The sequence below is a fragment of the Coregonus clupeaformis genome, chromosome 19 (assembly GCF_020615455.1).
Source record: "Coregonus clupeaformis isolate EN_2021a chromosome 19, ASM2061545v1, whole genome shotgun sequence".
Classification (NCBI taxonomy): domain Eukaryota; kingdom Metazoa; phylum Chordata; class Actinopteri; order Salmoniformes; family Salmonidae; genus Coregonus; species Coregonus clupeaformis.
In genome coordinates, this window is record NC_059210.1 from 16,799,793 (window position 1) to 16,826,697 (window position 26,905).

At 45.1% G+C, this 26,905-nt stretch overlaps 1 protein-coding gene across 1 annotated transcript in view; it reads right to left on the reverse strand.

Moving 5' to 3' along the window:
• Positions 1-26,905, reverse strand: part of b4galnt4a (beta-1,4-N-acetyl-galactosaminyl transferase 4a) — a 476,874-nt gene that overhangs the window by 50,512 nt on the left and 399,457 nt on the right. Inside the window, exon 9 of the mRNA XM_045227106.1 lies at positions 401-467. Within this exon, the coding sequence (XP_045083041.1) occupies positions 401-467 (67 nt within the window). The remainder of the gene's footprint in view (positions 1-400; positions 468-26,905) is intronic.

Consider the following 26,905-nt stretch of genomic DNA (forward strand, 5'->3'; position numbering starts at 1 on the left):
CATTGGTCCAGAGCTAGGGGACTGCACTTTCAAGGTTGGGTTAAGGTTGTTACAAAATGATTGACACAACCATGAATCACAAGACTCCCTGATATAGTATTTCTAGTCCATTGGTCCAGAGCTAGGGGACTGCACTTTGTTCCTTAGGTCTGCCTTCCTGTCTGCTGTGAAACAACAGGGCAGTGCAGCCTGGAATAGCATATGTGCTCCCGTCTACCTCTATCACCCTAATCAACCCCAGGGAACTGTGTGTGTGTGTGTGTGTGTGTATACCACAACTACAATGAAAGCAGCAAGACTCGTTCTTTCGCCATTAGGTAGATACAGTATGTGCCTAAGGGAAAATTCTAGCCAGACCATTACGGCCAGAGCCAACCAAAAAACAACAAACCCAGCTTACCTGTGTAGAGAGAGATGTAGGCAGAATCGATGACCTCATACTTCAGACCTGGCAGGAATGGACGCCACTGAAAGAGAGGAGAGAGAAAGAGCAGGTGAGACAAACCGCTTGAACGTACGATTTCACTTCATGTGACATAGGCTGCGTACCAAATGGCATCGCAAAAGGGCCCTGGTCAAAAGTAGTGCACTATATAGGAAATAGGGTGCAATTTGGGATGCACCCATAGTACAAGATATGCCCTGTTCATTCTCACACTCAGTAGTACTTATGTAACCCTCCGACCGCAAGGCACTGGGTCCAAGCTTCCTGCCATCCAGGACCTCTATACCAGGCGGTGTCAGAGGAAGGCCCTAAACATTGTCAAAGACTCCAGCCACCCTAGTCATAGACTGTTCTCTCTGCTACCGCACGGCAAGCGGTACCGGAGTGCCAAGTCTAGGTCCAAAAGGCTTCTTAACAGATTCTACCCCCAAGCCATAAGACTCCTGAACAGCTAATCATCTATTTTTTACTTAACACTTAGTTTTTTTGTAAAGATAGATTCAGGATCAATGTCTGCCTCTGTACTCACTTCACCATAGAAAGGAGAGGGGAGGAGAAGATAAAAAAGGAGAGGAGGAAAGTCTGAACCCCTGTCTTCTCTCAGAACAGGGCCAAATGTTGTTGGTTCGAATACCCGAGCCGACTGTGAAAATACACCTATCCGGTATATGTGACAATAAAAAATACAATAAAAAACAAAGTTACCCTCAAACTTCAAGCGTCACTATGCCCAGAGGTCTAACACTACCAGAGAGAGGGAGAGGGAGATATGCAGAGGAGAGACAGAGATTGATGCAGAGGAGTCACAGAGAGACACAAAGGATAGAAAACCAGACATAAGTATCGATAGACACAGAGAGATAAAGGCGGGGGCAACAAAAGAAAGAAGAAATACAGCAGTGGGAGAAAGAGGCAGACAGACCAATGAGTAGACAAAGTGAAGCAAGCAAGGAGAGTGCTTGTTATGTGAATCCTGTGCTTGGGTAATACGCAGAGTGCTTGCAGCAGCACATACAGAGCCTGCGTCCCAAATTGTACCCTTTTCCCAAAAAAAGTCAAAAGTCATGCATTGGAAATAGGGAGTCATTTGGGACACAGAGAGAGAGAGACAGGCTACAATTATTTTAAAGAGATTCTGCATTTACCACGTCACTTCTGGTTACCAGCACTGTATTCATGGGAGGCAGGTCATTTTCTACATTTCTTTTCTTTTCTTTATTTTTATAACTTTTATGTCATCAGGGGAAACCCATTGAGACCCGGGGCTCATTTTTAAAGGTGCCCTGAGCACAGCAATACAACAGTACAAAATGATACAACAAAAAAAAGTTACAACTTTCAACATTACAACCACAACAATCTCTTCATTCAATCAAAACAACTGCAACTCTCATTATACCCATCTTATACTAGAGTCTTAAACTGATGCAAGGAGTTCTGTAGACTATTCCAAGAATGGGGGGCATTAAAACGGAAAGCAGATCTACCTAGATCGGTATGGACTAGTAGAACCTCGAGAGTTAACCATCACTGTGAATGGTTTTGGTGTCTCATATTTTTACATTTTAACAGTGGGTTGGAATATTTTTCCAGCAGAGCTTTGTAAACAAAAAGGGAGTAATGAAGTGATCAACAGGACTTTATTGAGGACTATCCAACCTTCTGATACAGGATGCAGTGATGAGTGTTAAACTTGTCACCTGTGATAAAGCAAAGTGTGCTATGGTAGACTGCATCCAAAAGTTTTAGAGTGGTGTCTGCTGCATTTTGATAAATTGTCACACCCTGATCTGTTTCACTTGTCTTGTGCTTGTCTCCACCCACCACCAGGTGTCTCCCATTTGTCCCCATTATCCCCTGTGTATTTATACCAGTGTTTTCTGTTTATCTGTTGCCAGTTCGTCTTGTCTCGTCAAGCCTACCAGCGTTTTTTCCGTGCTCCTGTTTTTCCAGTCCCTGTTTTCTAGTCCTCCCGGTTCCGACCATTTCTGCCTGCCCTGACCCTGAGCCCGCCTGCCATACCATTCTGCCTGCCCTGACCCTGAGCCCGCCTGCCATACCATTCTGCCTGCCCTGACCCTGAGCCCGCCTGCCACACCATTCTGCCTGCCCTGACCTCGAGCCTGCCTGCCGTCCTGTACCTATCTGACTTACCAGGTTTATGAACTTCTGCCTGTCCTCGACCTGCCTCTTGCCTGCCCCTTGTCTATTAATAAATATCAGAGACTCAAACCATCTGCCTCCTGTGTCTGCATCTGGGTCTCATCCTGTGTCATTATATAAATGGTTTCACCATAGTCCAAAACTGGCAGGAAACGTGATTGTACAATCTACCTCCTGCTGTTTAGAGAAAGGCAAGATCTATTTCATATTTATTTTTTTCAGGCCACTTTAAAATGTAGCTTTTTTTACTTTATCCATCCAGCCCAGATATTTATACCTGCTCGATGAGAGAACCATCCAATAAGTAAATATGTAGCCCATCTGAGACATTTTACTTTTGCCCGCACAAGTTTTAAATCAACAAGGGCTTTCTGCTAAATCTGATTGCAGCTCTAACATAGCTTGGTCAACAGCATATATAACCGCATCGTCTGCATACAGATGAATATTACAGGATTTAATAGATAGACCAATATTATTTATATGAATAGTAAAGAGAAAAGGTCCCAAAACCGACCCCTGCGGTAAACCTATCGAGGAAAATAGACTTGACAACATCAGAAAGCACACATTGTGTCCTGTCTGTCAGATAGTTCTTAAACCATTTGCAAGACTCCCGATCCAAGCCCATTTCAGACAGTCTTTGAATGATTAGGGAATGGTCAATGGTGTCAAAGGCCTTGGAAAGGTCTATAAATAAGGCAGCACAATGATTTTTATTATCGAGGCAATTTAACACATCATCTAAAACAAGCATAGTGGCTGAAACAGTGCTATGTCCAGATCTAAAACCAGACTGGTGCACATTTAGAATAGTGTGAGAGTGAGAAGTTAACAAAGTTATTAGCTGGGAGTTGGTCAGAGATTCTAATACCTTGGCTAGGCAAGATAATTTGGGAGATTGAGCGGTAGTTATCTAAGTCAGAAGGATCTCCGCCCTTATGTAGTGGGAGGACATGCCGCTTTCCAGATCTTAGGGAAAACACCAGTAGCAATTGTCAAGTTAAAAAATACAGGTTTAAGAGTCAACAATGAGTGGGGCAGAGAGCTGTAGTAAGAAGGGGTCAAGTGAATTTCAAATACTATTTTCAAATACCTGGGTTAAATGCATGGGAGTGTATATGAGTCATTGTATTTTCAAATACTTTCCAAGTGTATTTCCAAATAATACCAATATTCAACTACTTGTCTTTTCAAAATCAAAATACTTACTTCCAAATGTCTTTAAAGGTAATTGAAATACTCTAAATAGTGTTTGAACCCAAGTCTGCTTTCACTCCTAACCTTACCACACTCTTCTTCACCATTTCAACCCCCTTTCCCATTCTCATCTCCCAAGTCTCTCTCTCTCTCTCTCTCTCTCTTTCTCCAACCTCCTCTTTCAGCCTCTGTTCAGAACAGACAAGGTGTCGAATATACAGTGTGACAGCAGTTTAAAGGTGTCCGCATGCTTCCAAGCCGAAACAGTTCGGTAGAGTTCGTGCATATATTATGATGACATTTTGGGACGCTTTGTTCGTTTTTCGGCTGTTCGGGTACACAAAATTGCAGAAGTTCGGAGCCGAAGTCTATGCCCCTTCGTCTGTGATTGGTCAACAGTAGGGATTCTTCAATTAAATCTTCGTTTTCATGCACATTTTTCCATTGAAAAATACTGCACCAAACATCTTATTTAGATGTAAAATTGCACTACTATGATCTCTTTGGCAAAAACGTCAACATTTATGACAGATTTCTTCAGTTATCTTAGATTAATTCGGACTATTTTGAGGAAGTGTATACTGGCTACGGCGTCTCAAAATGGACAAACTACTATTACTATTGCCGCTTTTTTATCGTTTTTCAAGCTAAAGTATTTTAAGGGAGTATGTGAGCACACTTGTTCGGCTAGCAGAGTTCACACTAAAGAACTTAAAAATCTTGTTCCAGCCAGCCTAATAACCTTTTCTTCTCATCTCCTCTCCTGTATAACTACTTCTGAAAAAGCTCTACTCCTCTCCTACTGTCCTGATCAGAAAAGGTCAGAGGTAAAAAAAAAGAAGAAGAAATGTAACGGCTGAAACTTTTAAAGTTCTTTCACCAGGGCATGAGAGGAAAGAGAAGGCCTTTGAATGGAAAAGGACAGTCCAGTGGAAAATCCCAGGCAGACAGTTTACTCAGTGAGGTCAGAGTGGAGAGATTTACTGTACTTTCTCCACACACACACACACACACACACACACACACACACACACACACACACACACACACACACACACACACACACACACACACACACACACACACACACACACACACACACACACACACACACACACCTGGCTAAAATCTGTAATTGGCAGAGCTGTAAATAGTGAGAGCCCTCTGGCAGAGTGGACAGCAGAACAAGACAGATGTTACAACCACTGTGGGGGAACAAGGGAAGACTACAAGACACTATTTAAAGAGCCACTGAACACGCCGATTGGCACGTGTGTTTTCTGTTGCTCATTAGAAAAATGAGTTTTCAGTCTTGGAGGTGGGTTTCCTGACCGATTCCACATTTGGTTAATGATGTTCGTCCCCCATGAGACACTGTAGACACGGAAGCCTATTTCACTTCCTCAAAATCCCCAGAATCAATCTAAGATAACTCAAGCCAATGGTTTAGTGGTTGAATATTTTATGGAATGGAGGGGACTAGTTTGTATAAATGATGGTTGGAGGACATGGGTAAATGTGACTAGAAGTACATTGTCATGTTTAGATCTTACATTGGTGTCCTCCTCCATTGCTAGTATATGTGAGTGAAGATATAATCCACAACAGGCAGTGATCTTCCCAGTTATGTGCATCATAGATCTTGACATATGTTTTCAGAAAATGGAACTGGTTTCAAATTGGTGCTTTGACAAAGCAAACTGGGAACTTTTTTACACTTTGTGTGAAAAGGAGGGTCATAAATTGTCCATGGAAGGGTCGGTAGAATACTGTGCTGTATCTGTGAATTCAGTCATATTGGATGCTGTCTTATTGGCTATTCCAATAAGGGGGGGATGGTAGACGAAAGATAGTTCCTTGGTGGACTGAAGAATGTAATAAGTCCATCATTGATCGTGATAATGCTTTTAAAACTTTGAAGAATAATTTGACATTTGATAGCATGATAGTCTTTCAGAGAAAGAGAGCGTTGGCTAAGAAATTAATTAAGAATGCAAAGAAAGGTGCTTGGCAGGAATTCTGTTCTTCTATAGGAAGGGAAACACAGCTGGAGGATGTGTGGAAAATGTTAAAGAGGATGATGGGGAAAGAGTAGACAGTACAGATATCTATGTTAGCAGAGGAAGATATTATGGCTGTTTCAAACAAAGAAAAAGCAGATGCTCTAAGAAGAGCTTTTGCAGCAGTGCATAAAGTTGACAATCTAAGTGATGAACGTAAAAGACGTAAGGAAGAAAAGCTAAGAATGCATGAAGATGTATACCGTAAGAAGTGTGATTCTCGAGAATCACTGGATGCTGAATTCACCATGTTTGAAATATCGAGGGAATTATAGAATTATAGAATTATATATTATTGGATGTAATGTATTTGTATTTTGTATTGTTTTAATGAGTATTTGTATTGTGGCTGCCCTGGGACTACGGGTGCAAATTAGCTTTTGGCTAACCCCAGCACATTTACATGGAATGTTGCATTATTGTAATATTGATGTTGATTAATGTGCATGGTCCCCTATAAATAAATAAATACGATTCAGAAAAGGACGGACTACTCTTGATGAATTGGTTACAGTTAGTACTGAGGTGGCAAAGCTTTGGCAATGAAGGAAGTGATGTCAATAATATATTTTGACATTGAAAAAGCATATGCTACAATGTGGCGGGAAGGTCTACTGATGGAATGGAATGGGTATTAGTGGGAGAATGTACAACTGGATTATGGATTTCTTGTTTGACCGAACCTTCCATGTCAGGGTGGGATTGGAGTAATATGAGGTGGAAAATGGAACTCCACAGGGTACTGCTATTAGTCCTATCTTATTCACGTTGATGATTGATGATACTGTATCTTTGGGGATATCGGACAGGGTATAGGGACGGCCTTATATGCAGATGATGGTGCCATTTGGAAAAGGGGAAGGAATATTCCTTATGTAATAGAGAACATGCAAGGTGCTGTTGTAGCAGTAGAAGAATGGTCCTTATCATGGGGTTTCAAGTTATCTGTATTAAAATCCTCATGTTGCCTCATGTTGTTCGCTAACAAAAAGATAAAGGAAGATGTCAGTGTTTGATTATATGGAGAACGAATGAAAAAGGTAACATAATTTAAGTATTTGGGGTTATGGATTGATGAAAAGCTGGAGACATCATATTACATGTATTGAGACTAAATGTAAGAAAGTATTAAATATTATGAGGGCAATAGTTGGGCATGATTGGGGGGCAGATAGGCAATCTTTACTGAATATTTATTGTACTTTGATGAGATCATCCATAGATTATGGGTGCTTTGTATATGGTTCTGCGGCTTTTACATTGTTGTTGCGCCTTGAAAGGATACAAGCGAGGGCACTCAGGATGTGCGATGGTGCATTTAAAACTACACCAGTTGAGGCTTTACAAGTAGATACTGGGGAAATGCCTCTATCCCTTAGAAGAGTTAAGCTAGCCCTGGCATACTGGGAAAGACTGAAGGGTAGTATGGTAGATCATCCTACACTGACAGTATTGGAAGACTGCTGGTACTATGAACAATATCAAAAGAGGGGTTTTGGCCCAGAGATTAGGAAAAGTGTTGATGAATATGGACTCAGGGACCTTGTTATAGGGTCATCTGTGGAAATAGGAAATGTGCCACTGTGGTTTTATACAAGACCACATGTTGAATTTAGCCTGATCTAAGAAAATAAACAGTGTTGTGAAGAAGATAATTTAGGAACAATAGTGGATCAATATATTAGTAATCAGCTTTATTCTTGCCTTGCAGTGTATACAGACGATTCAAAGGAGTTCGATGTTAATCTATGCAAGAGACTAACAAATGATTTATCTGTATACTGTATATTGCGATAATTGTTTGATTGCAATGGATAGAGCAGGTGCAACCAAGAAGAGTAGTAATATGTTCAGACTCTGCATCTGTTTTGTGTAGTTTAACATCTGGAAAGTCAGAACGTGAGGATTTATGGATATAAATAATTATGCTGTTGTTGGGCTTACAAAGAAATGGTATTGAAATTCAGTTCTGTTGGATTCTGGCTCATACAGGAGTTTATGGAAATGATATAGTAGATATAATAGCAAAAAAAGCAGTGAAAAATAATATTGTGGATATACAGATGCAGTTGGGTAGGGGGGGAATTAAAACATTGATTCGGAAAAATGGGTTATATTGCTGGCAGAGATAATGGGATGAAAGCAGTAAGCGCAGACATTTTTAAAGTACAAGGAAATATGTATGGGAGATAGTGTCATATAAGGGGAATGGAAGGGAGGAAGTTTGTTTTTGTATTTATTATGGATTCCCATTAGGTCCAGCAAATTTAAGGCAATTATACATTTATACATTTTATACATTCATAACATATTACGTTTTTTATTTATTTATTTATTTTATTTAACCTTTATTTAACCAGGTAAGCGACCTGGCCAAGATAAAGCAAAGCAGTGCGGTAAAAACAACAACAACACAGAGTTACATATGGAATAAACAAAACGTACAGTCAATAACACAATAGAAAGTCTATATACAGTGTGTACAAATGTAGTAAATTATGGAGGTAAGGCAATAAATAGGCCATAGTGCAAAATAATTACAATTATAATTTAGTATTAACACTGGAGTGATAGATGTGCAGAAGATGATGTGCAAATAGAGATACTGGGGAGCAAATGAGCAAAATAAATAACAATGTAAATAACAATATGGGGATGAGGTAGTTGGGTGGGCTAATTACAGATGGGCTGTGTACAGGTGCAGTGATCGGTAAGCTGCTCTGACAGCTGATGCTTAAAGATAGTGAGGGAGATAAGTGTCTCCAGCTTCAGAGATTTTTGCAGTTCGTTCCAGTCATTTGCAGCAGCGAACTGGAAGGAATGGCGGCCAAAGGAGGTGTTGACTTTTGGGATGACCAGTGAGATATACCTGCTGGAACGCATACTACGGGTGGGTGTTGCTATGGTGACCAATGAGCTAAGATAAGGCGGGGATTTGCCTAGAAGTGATTTATAGATGACCTGGAGCCAGTGGGTTTGGCGACGAATATGTAGTGAGGGCCAGCCAATGAGAGAGTACAGGTCACAATGGTGGGTAGTATATGGGGCTTTGGTAACAAAACGGATGGCACTGTGATAGACTACATCCAGTTTGCTGAGTAGAGTGTTGGAAGCTATTTTGTAAATGACATCACCGAAGTCAAGGATCGGTAGGATAGTCAGTTTTACGAGGGCATGTTTGGCAGCATGAGTGAAGGAGGCTTTGTTGCGAAATAGGAAGCAGATTCTAGATTTAACTTTGGATTGGAGATGCTTAATGTGAGTCTGGAAGGAGAGTTTACGGTCTAACCAGACACCTAGGTATTTGTAGTTGTCCACATATTCTATGTCAGACCCACCGAGAGTAGTGATTCTAGTCGGGTGGGTGGGTGTAAGCAGCGTTCGATTGAAGAGAATGCATTTAGTTTTACTAGCGTTTAAGAGCAGTTGGAGGCCACGGAAGGAGTGTTGTATGGCATTGAAGCTCGTTTGGAGGTTTGTTAACACAGTGACCAATGAAGGGCCAGATGTATACAAAATGGTGTCGTCTGCATAGAGGTGGATCTGATAGTCACCAGCAGCAAGAACGACATCATTGATATACTCAGAGAATAGTGTCGGCCCGAGATTTGAACCCTGTGGCACCCCCATAGAGACTGCCAGAGGTCCAGACAACAGGCCCTCCGATTTGACACATTGAACTCTATCTGAGAAGAAATTGGTGAACCAGGCGAGGTAGTCATTTGAGAAACCAAGGCTATTTAGTCTGCCAATAAGAATGCGGTGATTGACAGAGTCAAAAGCTTTGGCCAGGTCAATGAAGACGGCTGCACAGTACTGTCTATTATTGATCGCGGTTATTATATCGTTTAGGACCTTGAGCGTAGCTGAGGTACACCCATGACCAGCTCAGAAACCGGATTGCATAGCGGAGAAGGTATGGTGGGATTCCAAATGGTCGGTGATCTGTTTGTTAACTTGGCTTTCAAATACATTCGAAAGGTAGGGCAGGATGGATATAGGTCTGTAAGAGTTTGGATCTAGAGTGTCACCTCCTTTGAAGAGGGGGATGACCGCGGCAGCTTTCCAATCTCTGGGGATCTCAGACGATACGAAAGAGAGGTTGAACAGCCTGGTAATAGGGGTTGCGACAATTTCGGCTGCTAATTTTAGAAAGAAAGGGTCCAGATTGTCTAGCCCAGCTGATTTGTTTTTGGAGTTAGTGCTACAGGATGCACATTTCTGTTTGAAAAAGTTATCCTTTGCTTTCCTAACTGATTGTGTATATTGGTTCCTGACTTCCCTGAAAAGTTGCATATCGCGGGGGCTGTTCGATGCTAATTCAGTACGCCACAGGATGTTTTTGTGCTGGTCAAGGGCAGTCAAGTCTGGGGTGAACCAGTGGCTATATCTGTTCTTAGTTCTGAATTTTTTGAATTGGGCATGCTTATTTAAGATGGAGAGGAAAGCACTTTTAAAGAACAACCAGGCATCCTCTACTGACGGAATTAGGTCAATATTTATCCAGGATACCCGGGCCAGGTCAATTAGAAAGGCCTGCTCGCTGAAGTGTTTTAGGGAGCTTTTGACAGTGATGAGGGGTGGTTGTTTGACCGCGGACCCATTACGGACGCAGGCAATGAGGCAGTGATCGCTGAGATCCTGGTTGAAGACAGCGGAGGTGTATTTAGAGGGTAAATTAGTCAGGATGATATCTATGAGGGTTCCCATGTTAACGGATTTAGGGTTGTACCTGGTAGGTTCCTTGATAATTTGTGTGAGATTGAGGGCATCTAGTTTGGATTGTAGGATGGCCGGGTTGTTAACCATATCCCAATTTAGGTCACCAAGCAGTACGAACTCTGAGGATAAATGGGGGGCAATCAATTCACATATGGTGTCCAGGGCACAGCTGGGGGCTGAGGGGGGTCTGTAGCAAGCGGCAACAGTGAGAGACTTATTTCTGGAAAGGTGGATTTTTAGAAGTAGAAGCTCAAACTGTTTAGGCACAGACCTGGATAGTATGATAGAGCTCTGCAGGCTATCTCTACAGTAGATTGCAACTCCACCCCCTTTGGCAGTTCTATCTAGACTGAAAATGTTGTAGTTGGGAATGGACATTTCAGAATCTTTGGTGGCCCTGCTAAGCCAGGATTCAGACACTGCTAGAACATCAGGGTTGGCAGAGTGTGCTAACGCAATGAATAACTCAAACTTAGGGAGGAGGCTTCTGATGTCAACATGCAAGAAACCAAGGCTTTTGCGGTTACAGAACTCAACAAATGATAACACCAAGGGAGCAGGAGTGATACTGGGGGCTACAGGGCCTGGGTTAACCTCTACATCACCAGAGGAACAGAGGAGGAGTAGAATAAGGATACGGCTAAAGGCTTTAAGAACTGGTCTTCTAGTGCGTTGGGTACAGAGAAAAAAAGGGGCAGATTTCCGGGCGTTGTAGAATAGATTCAGGGCATTATGTACAGACAAGGATATGGAAGGATATGAGTACAGTGGAGGTAAACCTAAGCGTTGGGTAACAATGAAAGAGATAGCATCACTGGAGGCACCGATTGAGCCGGTCTCCGCGTGTGTGGGGGGTGGGACAAAGGAGCTATCTGAGACAGGTTGAGCAGGACTGGGGGCTCTACATAGAAAAAGTACAGTTAGAACTAACCGAAACAGCAATAGGCAAGGCATATTGACATGGGAGAGAGGCATAAAGCAGTCAGCTAAGACAACAGCTGGTAATGGCGACGAAAGTTTGAGCTGATGCTAAACAGATAAACAGGATGGGGTACTGTATAAAGGAACAGTCCAGCAGGCATCAGTCCAGCAGGCATCAGCTGTGCCCTCAGGCCCCTACTCTACTCCCATATATCTATAACACAAAATCCATGTGTACATGTGTGTATGTTATCGTGTGTGTGTATGCATGTGTCTATGTTAGTGTTGCTTCACAGTCCCCGCTGTTCCATAAGGTGTATTTTTATCTGTTTTTTAAATCTAATTTTACTGCTGGTATGAGTTACTTGATGTGGAATAGAGTTCCATGTAGTCATGGCTCTATGTAGTTCTATGCGCCTCCCATAGTCTGTTCTGGACTTGGGGACTGTGAAGAGACCTCTGGTGGGATGTCTTGTGGGGTATGTATGGGTGTCCGAGCTGTGTGCCAGTAGTTCAAACAGACAGCTCGTGCATTCAACATGTCAATACCTCTCACAAATACAGGTAGTGATGAAGTCCATCTCTCCTCCACTTTGAGCCAGGAGAGATTTACATGCATATTATTAATGTTAGCTCTCTGTGTACATCCAAGGGCCAGCCGTGCTGCCCTGTTCTGAGCCAATTGCAATTTTTCCAAGTCCCTCTTTGTGGCACCTGACCAATGACTGAACAGTATTCCAGGTGCGACAAAACTAGGGCTTGTAGGACCTGCCTTGTTGATAGTGCTGTTAAGAATGCAGAGCAGCGCTTTATTATAGACAGACTTCTCTCCATCCTAGCTACTGTTGTATCAATATGTTTTGACCATGACAGTTTACAATCCAGGGTTACTCCAAGCAGTTTAGTCTCCTCAACTTGCTCAATTTCCACATTATTCATTACAAGATTTAGTCGAGGTTTAGGGTTTAGTGAATGATTTGTCCCAAATACAATGCTTTTCGTTTTTGAAATATTTAGGACTCATTTATTCCTTGCCATCCATTCTGAAACTAACTGCAGCTCTTTGTTAAGTGTTGCTGTCATTTCAGTCACTGTGGTAGCTGACATGTATAGTGTTGAGTCATCCGCATACATAGACACACTGGCTTTACTCAAAGCTAGTGGCATGTCGTTAGTAAAGATTTAAAAAACTAAAAGGGCCTAGACAGCTGCCCTGGGGAATTCCTGAATTTACCTGGATTATGTTGGGGAGGCTTCCATTAAAGAACACCCTCTGTGTTCTGTTAGACAGGTAGCTCTTTATCCACAATATAGCAGGGGGTGTAAAGCCATAACACATTTGTTTTTCCAGCAACAGACTATGATCGATAATGTCAAAAGCCGCACTGAAGTCTTAAAAAACAGCCCCCACAATCTTTTTATCATCAATTTATCTCAGCCAATCATCAGTCATTTGTGAAAGTGCTGTGTTTGTTGAATGTCCTTCCGTATAAGCGTGCTGAAAGTCTGTTGTAAATTTGTTTACTGTAAAATAGCATTGTATCTGGTCAAACACCATTTTTTCCAAAAGTTTACTAAGGGTTGGTAACAGGCTGATTGGTCGGCTATTTGAGCCAGTTAAGGGGGCTTTACTATTCTTAGGTAGGGGAATAACTTTTGCTTCCCTCCAGGCCTGAGGGCACACACTTTCTAGTAGGCTTAAATTGAAGATATGGCAAATAGGAGTGGCAATATCATCCGCTATTATCCTCAGTAATTTTCCTATCACAATCGCCGGAATGATCCGGCCTGAAGCAGATTGCGGGGCCAGAGCCACAGAATGGCACAGCGGAGGTGGTCCAGGCTGTGCCCAGGTAGTTGATTGACGAGGACAGGGAGAGGTAGCTGGAGGGGCATCCACAGCCATGGATGGAACACCCAAGCCCCCGGCAGAAGACAGCTGGTACAGGGGCTCAAAGCGATTTGAATGTATTAAGTCCGGACGCGAGTGAAGGAGGCAGGCGCTCCAAGAACAATTATTCTCCTTCTTTCTGGTTCCGACACGCTAGTAGAGGGGTGCAGTGGCAGAAATAGATCATAGTCCTGGTAGGTCCCATTATGATCCTCTTGGATGTTTTGATAGGAAACATTTAAGGATGCCGATAGTCTCATAGAATCCTTATTCAGTTCAAGGCACTTGGTCAAATTTTAGTAATAGTAATAATCCTAACAGTAATAATCATTTCTTTAGCTGCATCAAGTTCAATAAATGTTTCACAAATGAAGGTGTCCATCGGACCTTTCCCCGTGACAACAACAAACATGTCGCAGATTATACATTTAATAGCACGCGAGTCACCAGCAGATTCAAATGAGTTTTCACTGCTGCACGCCAACAGTCCAAAGGTACAAACATTTCCAGGCTCCGCCGGGGACTTAGATGCTCCCTCCATGGCCGCGGACGCCCCCACCAGCACCCTGCACAACTGTGTTGTTGTCTGTCTCTCGTTGAATGTGAAGAGCGAGAGAGAAGCGTGGGGGGCGGGTGATGTCTGGGTCGGTTGTCAGTGGCAGTTCACCGGCTGTTCCTCGCTATGCACCGGCCCGGCTGCGTGTTAGTGTTCAGTGTTCGGTGTAGCCTCTCAGAGAAGTTATGTTTTGTAGGATGAGATGAAGGCGTACGGATTGAATTTCTCTTTGAAATTGATAGGGAAACTACTGGTACTGGAATGTGTAATGGCTGTATGGTAGAGGAAATGGTTGATTGGTGAAATGTATGATGTAGAAAGGGAGAGGTTGTTTGACAGGGTCAGATAGGTTGGAATGGAATGGGGAGTGGGTGGTATTTTGGGTGGGGGTGATGGGAATAGTGAGGTTTGTAGGGAATTATTTTATTTTACTAGAAATTCAGAGTTAGTTAAAATAATATTGTGGTATATATATATATATATATATATATATATATATATATATATATATATATATATATATATATACATATACATATACTTAACAAAAATTTAAACGCAACATGCAACAATTTCAAAGATTTAGCTGAGTTACAGTTCATATAAGGAAATCAGTCAATTGAAATAAATTAATTAGGCCCTAATCTATGGATTTCACATGACCAGGCCCATGGGTGGGCCTGGGAGGGAATAGACCCACCCACTTGGGAGCCAGGCCGACCCACTGGGGAGCGAGGCCCAGCCAATCAGCTTTATTACAGACAGAAATACTCCTCCGTACCCCCTCTGACTATCCTGCAGGTGAAGAAGCTGAATGCTGCCGTGGTTACACGTGGTCTGCAGTTGTGAAGCCGGTTAGACGTACTGCCAAATTCTCTAAAACGACATTGGAGGTGGCTTATGGTAAAGAAATGAACATTCAATTATCTGGCAACAGCTCTGGATGGACATTCCTGCAGTCAGCATGCCAATTGCACGCTCCCTCAAATCTTGAGACATCTGTGGCATTGTGTTATGTGACAAACTTTTAGAGTGGGTTTTTATTGTCCCCAGCACAAGGTGCACCTATGTAATGATCATGCTGTTTAATCAGCTTCTTGATATGCCACACCTGTCAGGTGGATGGATTCTCTTGACAAAGGATAAAATGCTCACTAACAGGGATGTAAACAAATTTGTGCAAAACATTTGAGAGATCTGGGATCTTTTATTTCAGCTCATGAAAAATGGGACCAGCACTTAACATGTTGTGTTTATATTTTTGTTCAGTGTAGTAAATTCTACATCTAACTAAGGTGTTTGGTGCAGTATTTCTCAAGTAAAAAAATTTGCGATGTGTTGTCTTATGTAAACAAAGTCGGGCTGCTGGGCAGGTCTGTCTCACTGTCTATGCTATTGGATAGAGAGCAATCACCGCAGCTGTTCACCCCATGTTAGTGGGCAAATGTACATTGCCAAATCAAAACCCAACCTTCATTTACCCATTGTGATGCACGGATGTTCCAAACTCTGTTTTAGACAAGACTGACTTTATGACCAAAATTATTCTATTTACACTAGAATAACTGTTTCTGACTCATATCGATGCCAAATAGGCCATTTTCAAAGGGATTCGTTGCTGAGTCTGAAAAGAGAGAGCCAGTGAAAGAAAGAGAGCGTGTGGAGCTAGGAGAAAAACAAAAACACAACTCATCACACAGGACATTTTTAAAACAAAAATGATTGATTCGAAGAACAGCACATATAGAGTCTAGAGTACAGGAGGTTGGTGGCAAATTAATTGGGGAGAACGGGCTCGTGGTAATGACTGGAGAGGAATCAGTGGAATGGTATCAGATACATCAAACACATGGTTTCCAGGTGTTCGATTCCATTCCATTTGCTCCCGTCTGGCCATTATTATAAGCCGTTCTCCCCTTAGCATCCTCCTGTGGTCTAGAGGATAAGTGACAACCCCTATTTCCTATCATAGAGCGATGAAGTGAAAACATTCACTTGTAATTTGGGAATGCGAGAATGATATTCCCAGAAAGAGGGAGAGGTAGGGATGCAGGGGGTTTGATTTAGTTTCTATGTTGAACTTCAGCCAAAGTGTTTCAGAGGAGCTGTTTCAGGGCCTGACAAATGAGAGCAATATCCATAGCAATTACTGGAGCAGAATCAATGGGCCAATTGAAACCATCGTAAATCACCAGATTATCGCCAGCTGATCTCTTGTTAAACCATCACCTGCACAGCTTATCTCAATTGCAACCAACATTGGCCAGCGATTTACCACTTCCTAACACGGATGTTGAGGTTATCTTTTAGTCTTGATTGCAGCCAACATTTTTCAAGACTATTTTGCCCTCTGGTTGGTATTATCATCGGAAGAACTTAGTCCTACTGTTACAGTATCCCCCTGCCAAGGGCGCTGTGGGACAAATTTTCAGCATGTGTGTTGTTGTTTATGTCTGGCTTGCGCCACATAGTCTAACTCCCCCCTCACGTGAAAGATATCGATCACCTCCAGCTTGTGGCTTCAGCGAATCAGACTGTCCCCATGCACCCCACACTCTGCCCATGCACTGATCATGCATCCTGTGATTGGTCAGATGTTCCTAGCTAGCCCAGCACTGGCCAGTCGGGTTCGTTGCATGCTCTATCAACTGTATAAGTATTACCAGGGCCTGAACGATTAGTTACCGGAGTGTAACTCCAGTTCTATGAGTGGAGCGGAGCCCCATAGGGGAGCTCTGCTCCTAATGGTTTACCCTCTGCCCTAAGGCAGCAGCAGCCTGAGACAAAATTATGCACACACCTACAGCCAATAGGAGTACAGGTGTCCCTATAAGAGGGGACGCTTCCCCTCACTCAGCCTCCCGAGATATTTTTCTTCAGCGAGACTAGAGAGGGTCGGCAGGGCCTTAAGTCCTATGGGGCTCCGCTCCACTCATAGAACTGGAGTTACACTCCGGTAACTAATCATTCTATATCGTGGAGCTCCGCCCCATAGGGGAGCTCTGCTCCTGCCGAGCCTAACACTTCCCATCAAAACGAGAAAGTCAGGCCCAGCAATGGCTGTAACCGAGTCCCGCAGTACTGCAACTAAAAACCCCTACGGGCGTCACAATATACCGCGTCATCGGTTAAAAGACCCGCCCCACCTAGTCCAATGGCAATGCCAATGACTAGTGGGCAGATCACCAGAATAGAAGCCATACTAATCTGTACTAGCAGATAGATGTGCCTCAATATCCTGTGAAAACACTACCGACCACTAATGGAATGACATCAAATGTCACTCTACATTATGAACGCGGTAGACCGCCTCACTCACTCAATGGAATCCCAGAGATTAGTGGGCAGGAACAAAAACATGAGTCATACTAACTGAACGAGCAGATAGATGACCTCATATTCTGTTAATCCATGCATGCCTCTACTGTACTGAGCTTGTCAGTCAGGATTCATGCCACAAAATATGTTTTCTCATCCAAAGCGGACCTGATGGAAACCCAGTCCATAGTCCTGCTTTTCCCTCTCCTCCTAGCTCCAGATCTCCCTTCAGCTATGCTGAGTACAGACCGAGCCAAAGAGTTCGAAAACACATCTGTTAAAGACACGTCTTCCTAACCAAAAGCGGACCTGATGGAAACCTGTGTCCACAGTCCTGCTTCTCCTCTCCTTCTTGCTCAAGATCTCCCTTCAGCCACGCTGAGTACAGATCGAGCCAGAGAATTGGAAGACATATCTAAGAGATAGAAACGGATAAATGGAGACGGCGTCGACCAGGATGCTGCTCTACAGATATCCTCTACTCCCGTTCCTCTAAAAGGGCAGTAGAAGCCGCTACTCCACGAGTGGAGTGAGCTCTGATACCCTGAGGCAATTGCCGCCCTGCTACCTCATAAGCTGTCTCAATGCCTTCGCAAAGCCAGTGAGACAGCCTCTGTTTTGAAAGTGGTCTACCTAGTGCAGCCGCACCGTGACACACAAACAACTGAGGCGATGACCTAATCGCTGCTGTGCGCTCGACGTAACACGCCAAAGCGCGTACCGGGCACAGGCGATGGAGCTTTTTCCTCACTCCTCTCTCTATGAGGAGGAGGAGAAAAAGCCCACAGCTCCACGGTCTGTGACCTATATGAACTCTTAATAACCTTCGGCACAAATGCCGGGTTAGGACGTAACACTGCTCTGCTCAGGTCACCATTGATGGCCAGGCAGTCAGGTCTCGTCGAAAGAGCACACAAATCACTGACCCGCTTAGCTGTAGTCAAAGCGAGCAACAGTGCTGTCTTGATAGACAGCATCTTGAGGGGTATTTGATTTAATGGCTCGAACGGCGACTTACATAGCGCTTCGAGTACCAAAGCCAAATCCCACTGAGGAAGCGTGACTCTAGGTGTTGGCCTAAGTCGGCGCGTTCCTAATAGGAAGCGTTTCACTAGAGGGTGACTAAAGACATTGTCTCTGCCAAAACCCTCATGACAAGCTGAAATCGCTGCTGCAAACACTCTAATCGTGGCAGGCGATTTTTGCTTATCAAACATGAACTGCAGAAAAGAGAGAATACTCTCCACCTGACAGCTCATGGGGTCCACACCTTGTGTGACACACCATCGTGAAAACACGTTCCATCTACTGGCATACATCTTAGAAGTGGAACTGGCACGTGAACCCTGTATGGTCCTGATCACCGCATCAGATAACCCACGGCGCTCTAGCCTGTCCCTCTCAGCAGCCAGGCCTTCAGTGGTTGGCCGATTATGGGCAATTTCCCTATCGTGCCAGCCGCCTGAGACAACGCGTCCCGTCGATGTGGAATTGGCCAAGGTGGCGCAATCAACATCTGACTCATTTCCGCAAACCACAGAGCCCCCGGGCGATCGGGCGCTATCAGTATCACTGACAGCCCCCCTGACCTCACCCTGGCTAGCAGTGGGAGAATGCAGGACAGCGGAGGGAATGCATACAGGAGAACTCTCGGCCACGGTTGGTGTGCAAAAGCGTCCCTTCCCAGTGGCGGTTCGTCCTGTTCCCTCAGAGAGAACCACAGAGGACATTGCGCGTTCACGCGTGACGCGAATAGGTCCACCTCGGCTCTCCCGAATTGTTCCCAAATCTGGAGAACAATGTCTGGATGCAGACACCACTCATCGTCTCGAGGACCCCCTCTTGACATGAGGTCTGCTCCTACGTTCAAGTAGCCCGGAATGTGTGCTGCTCTCAATGAGCGAAGGTGCTCGTGAGCCCACAGCCACAATTCCTCTGCCGCCCGATGGAGAGCAGGAGACCTGACTCCTCCCTGGCGATTTATGTGGGCTACTGTGGTTCGGTTGTCTGACCAGACCAGCACATCGCGACCCCGAAGGGTAGACGCGAAGTGGGTCAGAACCAGTCGTACCGTTTCCAACTCCAGGAGGTTGATGTGACGACCTGATTGAGGCCACACACCTCCTATCGCTTGTGTCTGACATGTCCCTCCCCATCCCGTCAGGGACGCATCCGTGAATACTGGGATGTGAGAGGACACCATTCCTATCGGGACTCCGTGCGTGAGAACGCGCAAGTTTCTCCAATAGTTTAGGTCTGCACTGAGCGAGAGGGGAACCACCACCAACCGATGACGTTGACGCAATGGGTCTAGTCTTAGTTGGCGAACCATCGCTGCGTCCTGCGCATGTGCAGGAGTCCCAGCGGAACCACAGAGTGGGCTGACGACATGAGACCCAAAAGTGACATGATCGACAGCGCCGTCACCGTGTGATTCGGACGGCACTTCCTTAGGGCTAGCAACAAGGCTACCCTTCGGGGTCCGAATTGAGCCCTCATCCTCACAGTGTCTAGCTGTATCCCCAGGTAGACAATCTGATGAGTGGGCCAGGCGCGCTCTTTTTCCAATTCACAGCAAACCCCAGACTTGTGAGATGCATCACTGTCTGTGTTGTGTGAGTGATCGCCAGCTCTGCTGACGGGCGAGAACCAGTAGGTCGTCCAGGTAGGCTAGTAGCCGTATTCCCTGACGATGCAACGGTTCCAATGCCGCCTCCACACACTTGGAAAATGTGCGAGGTGCCAGGGCATACCCAAATGGCATCCTCGTGTATTCGTACGCCACCCCTTGAAAAGCGAACCGCAGGAAACTTCCTGTGACGCGGCTGAACCGGCACATGAAAGTCACGCGTCCTTTAGGTCTATGCTCGTACAAAAATCCCCTTTCTGGACACATTCCAGCAGGCGTTTTGTCGTTAGCATTCGGAAGGGCCGTTTGGTTATGCTCTCGTTGAGAATGCGTAAATCCAAAATCGGCCTCACTCCCCCGTCTTTTTTGGGCACTAGGAAATAAGGTGAATATAGCCCTTTGTTCCTTTGCTCCCGGGGAACTACTGTCACCGCCTCCTTCGCCAAAAGTTCCGTAATCTCTGTCATCAGAGCGGCCACTTTGTCTGGCGTCTTCATCACCGTCTCCACCACTCCCCTGAACGGGGGTGGGGTCCGGTGGAATTGGAGAGCATAATCCTTCTGCAACGTCTGTTCTAGCCAGCGTGAGAGGGTGCAGCTTCTTCGCCACTGCCAGCAATGCAGAGAAAGTGGCTGGGCGCGAAGCTGTGGTGCATCCAGTAGGAAGGACCTGTATTCCTCTATGGCCCTTACCGCCACTGTTCCCCGACATTGAAGTGGTGGAACAGCCCAAGGTGGGCCTCCCGTGAAAGGGGAGAGGAAATGCGTTCTGAGAAAGAAAGAGGAGTAGGACGTCAGTTAAACCCGTAACCGTCGTATTCCTGCCCTCCTTGAACGCATCGCGGGTCTGAATTGCGCTGACCGAGGCCACAGCCTGCGGCAGGGCACCATCCCCAGCGAGCGATTGCGTCATCTTAGGTGACTGCAATTCGCTATCAGAGCCCTTCACTACAGTACTCCTAGAAGTCTGTAGTATGAGGTCTCTATGAGGTAAAACAAGACGGCGCCTTGATACCTTCTTAACTTTCACCTTCTGTGTGTGTTCAACTCTGCACCCCTGGTGGGTTGATTCACGCTCAGTGTGGTGAGTACTGGCTCGTTCTGTCAGGGGAGCTGATACTTTGGTTATATCCATAACGCTAGTAATCCTGCCCTCCGTGAACGTAGCATGGGTCTGAATCGCATTAACCGAGACCTTGGTCTGCGATAATGCGCCGTCCCCAGATAGCTGCTGTGTTACGCCTGGGGGCGCCGATACTCTGGGCACCTTGGTGACCGCGGTAATCGGGCCCTCCGTGAACGCAGCATGGGTCTGGCTCGTACTAGTGGAGACCTTAGTCTGTACTAGTGCGCCATCCCCAAATAGCGGCTGCGTCCTCATGTCAGAATCTGACCGGGACTGCTGCCTTCTATGTAAAGCACTTCTTATACGTGAAGTGTGATGTGACGACCTGATTGAGGTCTTCTGGATACCTACTCTTAGTGCCTGTTCAGCAACGCACCCTCGGTGGGCTGAACGGCTCTTAGAGTGGTAAGGAAGAGAGGGTGAGATTTGAACGCTCTCGGACGTATTATGGAAAAGAGGCTCTTTTTGACAAAGTCAGGTGGAGCCAACTCTTTATTAAACACATCAACAAAAGCATTTACATCAGCACCCGTCCCTTCAACCGAAGGGTGGGGGGAACAGTGGGCGCGTTCGACACCATCGATGCGTCCTCCATCCTCTCCCCGCGTCCCGTCACGTACGCCTCCTCTTGCCTCCCTTGGAGGGCCAGGTCGGGCGTCTCGTCACCTCCCTCGCCGGCTGTAGTGGGGCTACCGTAGCTGCTGGGAGGGCCGAGCCCGCTCCCTTGCTGCTCGTGGCCGCCGGATGACGCCGATTACGCCGCCTCGTCGTAGATCCCGGTCTACTTAGAGGGGCGGAGGTAGATGGCCTTTGGGGAGGAGGGGGCCGAGTCGTCCTGCCAACGGCAGGTGCTTGGCCAACTGCTTCTTCTCCTCCTCCAACTTCGAAAAACGCTCCGTCGCCTCTTTGACTGCGACCCCAAAGAGGTCGTCGTCAGAGAGGGGGGCGTTCAAGAGAGACGTCCTGTCTGCCTCTTTCATGGAAGTCAAAGACAACCAGAGGTGTCGTTCCCCGACCACCGAAGTGGCCATGGATCTCCCCGCGCAGACTGCGGACGCCTGTGTAAGGTGGAGTATGGCGCCAGAAATCCTGGACGCCTCCTCCACCTCCTCTGGTGCCATCTCTGTCTTACCCGTGGTTAAACGGGACAGAGAGGCCGCCAAGAGGGCAATGTTGTTAGCTGCTGCTACAGCTTGGGCTCCCAACCCAAAAGACTTCTCCAACAGCGACGCTGTGAGTCGGTCCTTCTGGGATGGCAACGTGGCCTTCTTGGAAGAGGGCCAAGGGCTCGAACCCGGTACGAGATACGCCGCCATGGCGCTCTCTAACCTGGGGATCCCCTGACCCTGGAACCTTCCTTCCACTCTCGTGAATGGGAGATACGCTTTTACAGGCGAACGCGCCGCTAAAGGTGCCTCCCACGAGCCTCCAACGTACCTAGCCAAAGAAGGCATGGCAGGAGCCACTGGCTCTGCCGCCTTCCTCGGCCTGGAATAAGGACCGCCCTCCATCATATCAACCTCCGGTGCGGAGGGAAGAGGGGGCAGGCTTATTGCCAGCCGTTGAGCAGCTCTCTCAATGAGACCCGGAAAATCCGCTCTCAGAGAGGCTGCAGCGAAAGAGAGCTTCTGATCTCTCAGAGCTCGTATCCCCCTTCGCTATAGGGACTACAAGCCCTCTCGCTCTCCAGAGGAAAGGGGGGCTTGAAAGTATGAGGACGGGGTCCGACTGTTCCATTGGAATGCCAGACCCTTCCTCAAAATCCCCATCTTCCCCCGAGTCTGCGCCGTCGGACGACGCCTCTGAAGCAGAGGCTAGTATCGACAACACATCCTCAAGGGGGATGTCCTCCCTGAAAAACGCCCAACGCTGCTTCCTCTCCTTTAAAGAAAGGAGGGCGCAGGAGGCGCAATTCGGGGGACTGCAGACGCCCTCCTTGGCATGCTGGGATCCCAAACACACGAAACATAAGTCGTGGTGGTCACCGGCCGCCATGGAGGTGCATCTGCACTGAGCTCTGAAAAGAGCTTTTGGGGGGGGGAAATCACCCGGTGTGCTCATTTAGACGACGTTGATGACTGGAATATCAACGGCGTTTTCGTCCTGAGTCTTCGTGCTTCGTCTCTTCTTGGCTCTTCAGTCTAGTCATCCAGTCGCTGAAGAAAAAGGGAGGCTGAGTGAGGGGAAGCGTCCCCTCTTATAGGGACACCTGTACTCCTATTGGCTGTAGGTGTGTGCATAATTTTGTCTCAGGCTGCTGCTGCCTTAGGGCAGAGGGTAAACCATTAGGAGCAGAGCTCCCCTATGGGGCGGAGCTCCACGATATAGAACTGTGTTTTCCCATCTGAGAACGCTGGTGGACATGTGTTCATGGGATGCGTAAACAAAGTAAGTTGTTGTCGCTGTTGTCAAATTGCAGTATGTGCGAGAGCTCTTTTGTGGTCCTCTGTCTGGCCGGATTTGTGACTTTGCTGACACGGAGCAAACTAAGGGTGATTTATGTATTTGACAATCATTCCGTACAACAAATAAAGTATTTCCTTGTTTACCACGGAAAATCTACTGTGGAAATTTACCCGACACGTTGTATGAATGGAAAACTAATGTTGAGGGTGTACCCTACTCTTATTTTTTCAATTTCCAATTTATGTAATCCATTAAATACAACTGTCTTTAAAAGAAAATTGTCTGATATGGTCATTTCTTATCAGGATCGGAGGTAAAATATCCCTGGACAGTCCATACTTGAAATGTGTAACTAAATCAACTAAATAGTGATTGAGTTATATAATCTATATTTTTTTTATCAAATGAAAATGTAGTCTATAAAGTTAATTTGAATGGCATATATTATATTATTTTGCCATTTAAGGTGAAAGGTTTGAATAAAAATATAGGCCTATACTTCTATATTCTTATACTCAAATAAGTATTTTTACATTCATCAGCCTTACGGTTACCGATGCTCCTGATAGGTCGATATTTCATTGGGGGAGGCAGTAGAGAATCTAGACCACCTTCCAGGTATCATAATCACTTGACACGGTAATAATAATAGATAAACTGATCTGCTGGTTTATCCTTGTGGGTTTTTCGTTGCAATGTGCATTTAATCTCCCGTTAGTAGCGTTTTAAGAAATTCAGCGGTAACCTGCAGGAGCGCGTTAAGTTCTGCCTGTTTGTGGCAATCAAGTGTCTACTCCGGCAACAGCCACTGAGGTAGAGCAAACAGAATTGGGCTAAGCTAAAGCTAATTCGATGAAGGTGGCTAACAACACACAATGACATAACCTATCATTACGACTACATTAATAAAATCTAATAAAATCTAATTTTATTTGCCACATGCGCCGAATACAACAGGTTACTGAATACCTTACAGTGAAATACTTACTTAAAAGCCCTTAACAAACAATGACGTTTAAGAAAAAAAGTGTTAAGTAAAAAATAGATAAGTTAAAAATATAAATAATGAAAGAAGCTAGGCGTATGTTGCACCTCACTACTTCACGGGAGAGGCATTTGATAATTCTTTTTTGCAAAATGCGTTTTTGCGCAGAAATGCCTTCTGGAACATGTGAACTTTCATGTGCCTTAATAACAAACTTGTATGCCATCTGTAAACACAAATAAAATGGTTAAATTACGAGCCTAGTTGGTTTAGCCACGGAAAAAGAACCTTCCCGCTAGCTATGATTGGCTGAGATAATGGATGGGCTGGACATGCTGAGAGATGAGTTCGGATTGGTCTGCCATGTAGCACGCTTCGGTCTATAACATGAGCTGCACAGGATGTGTAGATAACCCTTGCTACTGCAGCTTTTTGGAAATATATAACCTTAGCCATAGCTACTGCTCGCAACAACATTGCTGCCCAGAATTTAGCAGGCGCTATCGACAAAGATCAGTGGAAAAAGTTGTGATGGACTACTTTCTGCACACGGTCAGTGTGAACCGGCGTGACTTGACATAACAATGGGCCAAACAAGCTGTAACTAGCTACAAACCAAACGGAAAAGAAGTGTTCATCCATGTATATGGGTAAGAGTCTAGCAACCTTTTCAGATATTATACGTTTTTTTCATTGCAAATTAAAGTGTACTGTTAGCTAGCTAGTGAAATTTAGCTTGCTGGTTTGCTAACATTACGTGTATGATCTGTGTAGTAATATTATTTGTATCTCATAAAATCATTTGCATTGCTAGTTATAGCCTAATGTTAGCTAGCTAACATTGAACCTAGTTACTACAGCATTTAATGCACGGTGGCTAGCTATGACAATCAGTTTGTATTGCTAGTAGTATGGGTTGGGATTATGGTTCATTGTTTAGCTAGCTAGCAAGCTACATGTCTAAACAAAATACTCTTCTTCGCCAGATGATTACATGACCGATCAAGTTAGCCAGGTGTATCTGGGGGTGATTATGGCCATCTATTGTATTTCATGAACATGTGTACATGTTTAGACAATAGTGGCCCATCCACTTAGCTAGATGTGGCTAGCATTTCTTTCACATGACCCATCAATTTAGACAAATGTGTCTGGTAGGGGTGTGCCGACATGGCCATACTCGTATTCGTAATCCACTAAAGGACATTCAGAGACTTGTCCCGAAGCCACTCCTGCATTGTCTTGGCTATCTGCTTAGGGTCGTTGTCTTGCTGGAAGGTGAATCTTCGCCCCCAGTCTGAGGTCCTGAGCGCTCTGAGCATAAAAGGATCTCTCTGTAATTTTAATCTGTTCATCTTTCCCTCAATCCTGACTAGTCATCCTGTCCCTGAAAAACATCCCCACAGCATGATGCTGCCACCACCATGCTTCACCGTAGGGATGGTGCCAGGTTTCCTCCAGACGTGATTCTTGGCATTCAGGCCAAAGAGTTCAATCTTGGTTTCATCAGACCAGATAATCTTGTTTCTCATTGTCTGAGAGTCCTTTAGGTGCCTTTTGGCAAAGTCCAAGGGGGCTGTCATGTGCCTTTTACTGAGGAGTGGCTTCCGTCTGGCCACTCTACCATAAAGGCATGATTGGAGGAGTGCTGCAGAGATGGTTGTCCTTCTGGAAGGTTCTCCCATCTCCACAGAGGAACTCTGGAGCTCTGTCAGAGTGACCATCGGGTTCTTGGTCACCTCCCTGACCAAGGCCCTTCTCCCCCGATTGCTCAGTCTGGCCAGGTGGCCAGCTCTAGGAAGAGTCTTGGTATGATTTAAGAATGATTGAGGCCACTGAGTTCCATTGTTTTCTTGGGGACCTTCAATGCTGCAGAAATGTTTTGGCACCCTTCCCCAGATCTGTGCCTCGACACAATCCTATCTCGAGCTCTACGGACAATTCCTTCGACCTCATGGCTTGGTTTTTTGCTCTGATATGCACTGTCAACTGTGGGACCTTATATAGACAGGTGTATGCCTTTCCAAATCATGTCCAATCAATTGAATTTACCACAGGTGGACTCCAATCAAGTTGTTGAAACATCTCAAAGATGATCAATGGAAACAGGATGCACCTGAGCTCAATTGTGAGTCTCATAGCAAAGGGTCTGAATACTTATGTAAATAAGGGATTTCTGTTTTTTATTTTTAATACGTTTGCAAACTTTTCTAAAAACCTGTTTTCGCTTTCTCATTATGGGGTATTGAGTGTAGACTGCTAAGGATTTTTTTTATTTAACCCATTTTAGAATAAGGCTGTAATGTAACAAAATGTGGAAAAAGGGAAGGGGTCTGAATACTTTCCAAATGCACTGTAGATTGTAATGGACACATATGTTTTTTTTTTTTTGAAGGTTATACTGATTATGATGAGCTAATGCTAAGCCAATTTCCAGCTATATGTGGTGCCATGTTTGTTGACATAATACAATGCATTCTGGTT